We start from the raw sequence: 7,204 nt of genomic DNA on the forward strand, positions 1-7,204 counted from the left end.
ATAAGGTAATTTGTAACGGACAACAAGTAATGAAAGTAAATAAGGTGCAGCAAGATGGCCCAATCCTTTTTGTAGCAAAGGACAAGCCTGGGCAAACTCTTATATAAAGGTAAGCGCTCCCGAGGACACATGTGAATTATTGTCAAGCTAGTTTTCATCACGCTCATATGATTCGCGTTCGGTACTTTGATAATTTTATATGTGGGTGGACCAGTGCTTGGGTACTGCCCTTACTTGGACAAGCATCCCACTTATGATTAACCCCTTTTGCAAGCATCCGCAACTACAAAAGAAGTATTAAGGTAAACCTAACCATAGCATGAAACATATGGATCCAAATCAGCCCCTTACGAAGCAATGCATAAAGTAGGGTTTAAGCTTCTGTCACTCTAGAAACCCATCATCTACTTATTACTTCCCAATGCCTTCCCCTAGGCCCAAATAATGGTGAAGTGTCATGTAGTCGACGTTCACATGACACCACTAGAGGAAAGACAACATACATCTCATCAAAATATCGAACGAATACCAAATTCACATGACTACTTATAGCAAGACCTCTCCCATGTCCTCAGGAACAAACGTAACTACTCACAAATCATATTCATGTTCATAATCAGAGGGGTATTAATATGCATAAAGGATCTGAACATATAATCTTCCACCAAATAAACCAACAAGCATCAACTAGAAGGAGTAATCAACACTACTAGCAACCCACATGTACCAATCTGAGGTTTTGAGACAAAGATTGGATACAAGAGATGAACTAGGGTTTGAGATGAGATGGTGCTGGTGAATATGTTGATGGAGATTGGCCCCCTCCCGATGAGAGGATCGATGGTGATGATTTCTCCCTCTCGGAGGGATGTTTCCCCGGCGGAATAGCTCCGCCGGAGCCCTAGATTGGTTCCGCCAAGATTCCGCCTCGTGGCAGCAGTGCTTCGTCCCGAAAGCTTCCTTCTGATTTTTTCCAGGACGAAATACTTCATATAGCCAAAGATTGGCACCGGAGGCCTGCCAGGGGCCCACGAGACAGGGGCGCGCCCCCACCCTCGTGGATGGTGGGTGGCCCCCTTTGGTGCTTTCTTCGTTCAATATTTTTTGTATATTCCAAAACTGACTTCCGTGGAGTTTCAGGACTTTTGGATTTGTGCAGAATAGGTCTCTAATATTTGCTCCTTTTCCAGCCCAGAATTCTAACTGCCGGCATTCTCCCTCTTCATGCAAACCTTGTAAAATAAGAGAGAATAGGCATAAGTATTGTGACATAGTGTGTAATAACAGCCCATAATACAATAAATATCGATATAAAAGCATGATGCAAAATGGACGTATCAACTCCCTCAAGTTTAGACCTCGCTTGTCCTCAAGTGGAAGCCGATAACGAAAAATATGTCCACATGTTTAGAGATAGAGGTGTCAATAAATAAAATATGGACATGAGGACATCATGATCATTCTTAGAACAGCAACATTTGGATCACGGAGCGTTATATATATAGGGACGATCAAATGTTACACAGGGCGACCGGATTAGAATAACTATTTGGATCACGGAGCGTTATATATACAGGGGCGATCAAATGTTCCTGAACCCAGCCGAACCGATATGACAGAGAAAAAAAACAGGGCCGCACTCACCCACTCCTTCCCTAACCTCCAGATTCCCTCCCATCCATTGCGCCGCCGGCCTCTCTCTTCGTTCTTCCGCCGCGCCGCCAGCCTCCGTCCCCATGCTTCCACCGCGGCAACGGCCTCCCACCCCGTGCTTTCGCCGCAGCGCCACCTCCCTCCCCGTGCTTCCACCCCGCGCTGGGCTCCCTTACCCTGCTTCCACCCCCTCGCCGGCCTCCCTCCCCCTACTTCCACCCCGGCCACGACCAACCTCCCCTGCTTCCACTCCGGGGATGGCCTCTCTCCCCTGCTTCCGGCGGCCCGCCCCTCCTCTATGCGCTATCCTCCACCATCGTCGTTGCCAAAGCAGATCCCGCCACTGTTTGCCAGGACCTCGTCGATGATCTGTCGTGAGGCCCAGCGCCCCATCGTCCGACGCGCCTAGCTAGCCCGCTCCCGCCGGCCCTCTGCCCTCCCTCACCACGCGACCTGCGTGCTTCCCCCTACGACCACTGCATGCCGCACCCGCGAGGAAACCAGCCACCCATCGCTCCGGTCGCCCGTGCCAAATCCAGATGCAGTTCAGGGAGTCTTCCTGCTGCAGGTCGCACCGCTCTACCTACCAGCGCCGCAGCCATGACGGTCGCCTCTTCATGTGCCCTTGCTCTGCATCTAGTAGGCTAGAAATTGCACATCTGTATTTGGACGTCAGAGAAAGTGTAAAACATTATCTAAATTCTGAAACTACATGCTATCCGTGCTTGCAGATTGGACACCCTGCACCCAATCTCCGACACTGTAACCCATGTACGCCTCGGCGCTGCTGCTCGCGGCCAGGATCTGGCGGCCAGCATCCCCATCGCCTCCATGTTGCGCGAGCACCGGTGGGTGCAGGCGGCTGTCTTGTCATCGCAGGTAGAGGAGAACTCGGCCTACAGTTGGATGGCACACCCACCAGCGACGGAGAGCCACCTCCCGCCGCCGGCCGGCCATCCCCGAGTCGTCTGTGGCTCTCGCCCTAGCTTTGGATCCAGCGAGCACCTTAGGGGCGCGCCGGCGATGCAGGCCACGTACCTCTCCCCAATCTCTGCAACGAGAAGCCACCGACTGCGGACGGCGAGCTCCTGGATCCTGCTGATCTCGCTGTCCCCAACCCACATGCGTGGCACGGACATCGTTTCCTATGACAGTTTCCGACACCCTGTGGTGTTGTTACCGTCAGCTGCACCCTGTGGTATTTGGTTTAAATTACAGGATTTTGCAATTCATGGTGTCGACGCAGGTAATTCTTCTGTCCAGATAAGAACCATGAATTTGTACCCCAGCATGGTGTGGATTCATTATGGTTGCCGGTCATCTGTAAATGTATCAGAAAAAGCATGTCCCATGTATTATCTTCATGACACCTTTTTTCCTGTGTCACTGGATTCATAAATGTTGCGGCTGGGCCCAAATTCATATTGTGAACTAATATTATAGTACATCAAGTTCTTCCCAATCATGTGCTTACTATGTTGGTCTTAGGCTGCGAGAGATTTATTAAGCTTTTGACATAGTTCTACTGTATATCATTTCAGATTTTCTACCCTATGATGATGATGGGGACTTTGATGAGGCAATTGATCTTGATGATGATGAGGGTGAGCCAAATCCTGACGAATTCCAGTCTCATGATGCACTTAGTGGCTGGTCTTCTCGTACCAAGTACGGATGGACTTGATTTTAATTCCTTCAGATTTGTGTTCAGACCTTTCCTAGTTTTTTTCACCATGTGTTGCTATTTATCTGTATGCAGGGGTGTTGCAAGATATCTCAAGACTTTATTCGATGAAGAGTCTGGTCGGGGGAGAAAGAATGTTGTCATTGATCATCTGGTAAATGGAAAGTCTCGGAAAGAAGCCTCAAGGATGTTCTTCGAGACCTTGGTACGAGAATGTTGTCATTGATCATCTGGTAAATGGAAAGTCTCGGAAAGAAGCCTCAAGGATGTTCTTCGAGACCTTGGTACGTCATCAATTTTGCTTCATGGTCCTTGTGCCTTATTTTGCCTTTTACCCATTATAGAAAAAGGTGTGTGGAGGCATGTAGGTCGCATTTTGTAGTTTCATCTCCATTTATCATAGCATTTTACATTCAACATCTTCCATGAACATGCTGCCAGCACCATGCCTTTGAATAGTCCCGGTCTGTAACATCTTTTGAATTAGATCTTGTGCCGAGTCTGGTTGTTTGAACCCTGCGTCGCATGGGATCGTACCACCCATCACAGGCCGCCAGTACTTACGTGCTCTGCTCCATTGACAGGTCCTTTCGACGAAGGACTACATTCAGGTGGAGCAACCAATTCCCTTTGGTTTAATAAACGTGAAGCCAGTATCCAAGCTCCTGAAGACAGATTTCTAGACCAAGACCAAGACCGCCTAGCAAAAGTGGCATGATATACATACATGAGGTAAATACACCAGAGGTCTTAGAACTTGCACGCGACGGTCACTTTGGTGCACAAAGTTGCAAAATACGTGTTTGTGGTCACTAAACTTGCGAGACTGTTCAAATACAGTCACTCTCTCTGTACGCGAGTGTATCCGTCGATGCCAGCATGGCATGGGCCCACTGTCAATGACACATGAACGCATTTTTGCACAAAACCCCTTCTTCTTCTTCTTCTATGCAAAATAAAAAATCAACAATCGATGGGACGAAAAGTTTAACTGCCAGATCTCGAACCCTGACCTAATGCTAGTACAATACAGGTTACACAAACTGCGCCACACATCTGTAGACAGCTATTAAGAGTAACTAAGATTAATGTACAAAAATGGAAGCGCTCATGGAACAGAAATGGGCTGTGGTCCGGCGACCCATTTTGCACTTGTTTATTTTTCAGAAATTTGTAGATAGTATGCAAATTATAATGCCATTAATAAGATAATTTCAAATAATTTTCATGTATTATTCTAAAATAATACTTATGAATTATAAAAATGTTTGCATAATAATAACACAAATAGTTTTTAAATATTCATAATAACACCTATTTGTTTTATTTGAGAAATTCGTGGATCAGAAAAAATTGTTCATGTATTATTTTCAAATAATATTGTTTGTGCAATTCAAAATATGTACATGCGTTAAAAAAACTACATGTCATTTATAAAAATGTTTAAACACTATGAAAAATATTCATGTAAATTAAGAAATGTACATTGCATTTAAAAAATGTTGACACATTTCAAAAAAAATTGTGAGTTTTACACAATGTACTCCCTCCGTCCCGAAAAACATGTCGTAAGGGCAATTTTACAAAAAAACCCTTTAGTTTCTCCCGACCAAACCCGCACTCCTCGTCGTCCTCCTCCGACAGAATCCCCAGCTGCGCTGCTCCCCGCCGCCGTCGCTTCCCCGCTCCCTCGCCGCAGCTGCGCTGCTCCCCGCCGCCGCGGCTCCCCTGCTCCCCCGCTCCCTCGCCGCAGCTGCCTCCTGCTCCGGCGCCGCAGCTGCCGCTCGCCTGCCTCCCCAAGCTCCCCGCTTCCTCATAAAAATCTTTGATTTCCCCAGCTTAAGCTCGACGACCCACGCGCCACCAGAGGAGGAGGGAACCGAGGTCGGCGCCCCTGCCAATCTCCACAGCCTCCAGCGACCAACCCCATCTCCTGCCCCCTGCAACTGGTCCTGCCAGTACGCCGCGTCCGCCGCCGGTGAATGCCCTCCGCAAGGACTGCGCCTAGCCCCTCTGCTCCGGCGCTCCTCGGCCGTCCCTGGCCCTCTGCCTGGTCGCCAGGGACGTGCTGCTCCGCGCCTGCTCCAGCCGGGGGCCGCCGCCCGCCGCGCCGGCTCTGGCCCTTTGCTCCGACCAATCCCGGTGCTGCTCGCCTGCTCGGCCGAACTCTGTCGCCCAAGACTTGCTGTCAACAAACTGCAAGCAGGCTGGGACAAGGGTAATGTTCTGAGAAAGCTCTTCTTTCTGCTGTTCTTCCTACCAGTATATGATGAAAATGAAATTAAGTTTGAACTGCAAATTTGTGTATCAGCATGTATGAAGCTGAATCATGCTTATAACACTGAAGATCTACTGAATTTTAATGAATGTGAGATGTTTTGATCTGAACTAGCTATGTTACAACAACCTGACAAAATACTCTGAAAGATGTTTGTGGTCATGTATGTTTGTTTTTTGGGCATCTGCACATCAGGCCCTAATAGTGCAACAAGTCATGGTTTTCCCTTTTTGAATTGAGATATTTGACATAAAGCCTCTGTGGTCATCTCCTATCACCACTAATAGTTCTGGTCTAAATTTGGTTCGGAGAGTTGAATCCCAGTTTAAATAGAGGCTTTATTTCCTGGTACTAGTAAAATATCCTAGGTACTGGTTGTTGTGATGCAGCTATATCTTCCTTGTGAAGTTAAGCAAAAGCAGATCAAGTGCTCTGTTTTTTTCCTAAAGGATTCTGCAGTGTCATCATATCTGAACTAAATCAAGGAAGTGCTAGATTAAATTCTTAATGATCTTGCTTTAACTTCTTCTCGGGGATCATTTCTGATCACAAACAAGTACCGGCCACCCAGTGTCCCAAGATCATGTGCAAACCTTTCAAAGTGTCCAGGTTTCAGTGAACTAGTCTCAGCTTGAAATTTGGTTCAGTTAACTCCATACAAGGTTTCTGTAAATCTTTTTTTCAGTGTAAAGTCAGACTAGATTTGAATTCCGAGCAGTGCATTCAGAGAAATGCATTCAGTGTAAATTCCGAGCAGCACATTCAGTGTAAATTCTCACAGATTCAGTGTAAATGCATTCAGTGTAAATTCTCACAGATTCAGTGCGAAATGCATTCAGTGTAAATTCCGAGCAGCACATTCCACACTAGCTTCATCTTAGAAATTTAATTAGTGCATGTGTACACTTTAAACTGGAGTACATTTTGATTTTGATAACTGACAGCATATTCATGCATTGATTTTGATTTCGGTTTTGTTTTCTATACAGGACAATTGGCTTCTTCAAGAAGGTAGAAGACGCCGTCCACCCTGTGTCACCGTCGCCAGAAGGTAGAAGACGCCGTCCACTCCTGTTCAGCCACTGCACCATCGTCCAGCACCTCAAGGCCGACATCGCCTGGAGCTCCTGTTCAAGATTTCAGATCCAGAGATGAGTACTGAAACTACTTGATGCTAAGATTCAGACTGAAGTTACTGTCAAAACTGTCAATTTTCTCCTTGATGTGAGCATTTATAGTTTGATCCAGAGATTCAGCCAAATTGTCCATTTAACAGAAGTTAGGTTCATAACTGACCCCTAGCTATCAAAATTTAGTTAATCAAACTGTAACAAATTGTCCATTTAACAAAACTTATGTTCATACCTGATCACTAACTGACAAAACTGAGAAGTGTACTCCTGGAGTACTCCTGCTTGGAATATTTTCCATTTTGAAACTAAGATCTGCTTGGAGCATTTTCAGTTTGCAAAACTGTAGTACAGCAGAAGTGTATTTTCCATTTTCAGTTTGACAAATTTCACCTAATTCAGTCAATAGCAATCATTTTAAATGGTGTACACAAGAATCAGTAGTTATCTGATTTTTAC

At 46.3% G+C, this 7,204-nt stretch overlaps 1 protein-coding gene across 5 annotated transcripts; it reads left to right on the forward strand.

The window, feature by feature from the left end:
* Positions 1-1,597: 1,597 nt before the first annotated feature.
* Positions 1,598-6,987, forward strand: LOC125538402. 5 transcript variants are annotated; one of them, XR_007296339.1, is made up of 7 exons: positions 1,598-2,221; positions 2,385-2,899; positions 3,195-3,321; positions 3,413-3,542; positions 3,922-4,069; positions 5,176-5,555; positions 6,605-6,987. XR_007296339.1 is itself a non-coding variant. In XM_048701657.1 (6 exons), exons 2-5 carry the CDS (start codon positions 2,485-2,487, stop codon positions 4,018-4,020), a joined length of 771 nt encoding a protein of 256 aa, XP_048557614.1. In that variant the 5' UTR covers positions 1,598-2,292; positions 2,385-2,484; the 3' UTR covers positions 4,021-4,069; positions 6,605-6,987. The 5 variants fall into 5 exon arrangements, 3 of the variants coding, with proteins under 3 accessions (XP_048557614.1, XP_048557613.1, XP_048557612.1); XR_007296340.1 differs by lacking the exon at positions 5,176-5,555 and having other exon boundaries at positions 3,413-3,621; XM_048701657.1 differs by lacking the exon at positions 5,176-5,555 and having other exon boundaries at positions 1,598-2,292.
* Positions 6,988-7,204: the final 217 nt, after the last annotated feature.

This window comes from Triticum urartu, chromosome 2 (genome assembly GCF_003073215.2).
Source record: "Triticum urartu cultivar G1812 chromosome 2, Tu2.1, whole genome shotgun sequence".
In the NCBI taxonomy this organism is placed as follows: Eukaryota; Viridiplantae; Streptophyta; class Magnoliopsida; order Poales; family Poaceae; genus Triticum; species Triticum urartu.

Excerpts from the sequence above, each read along its gene's own strand:
- LOC125538402 (XM_048701655.1), top strand. The coding sequence starts at position 2,193 with ATGCAGTTCAGGGAGTCTTCCTGCTGCAG. Across the intron at positions 2,222-2,384 it reads AGGGAGTCTTCCTGCTGCAG|ATTGGACACCCTGCACCCAA; the intron begins GTCGCACCGCTC and ends CCGTGCTTGCAG. Across the intron at positions 3,322-3,412 it reads GGCTGGTCTTCTCGTACCAA|GGGTGTTGCAAGATATCTCA; the intron begins GTACGGATGGAC and ends ATCTGTATGCAG.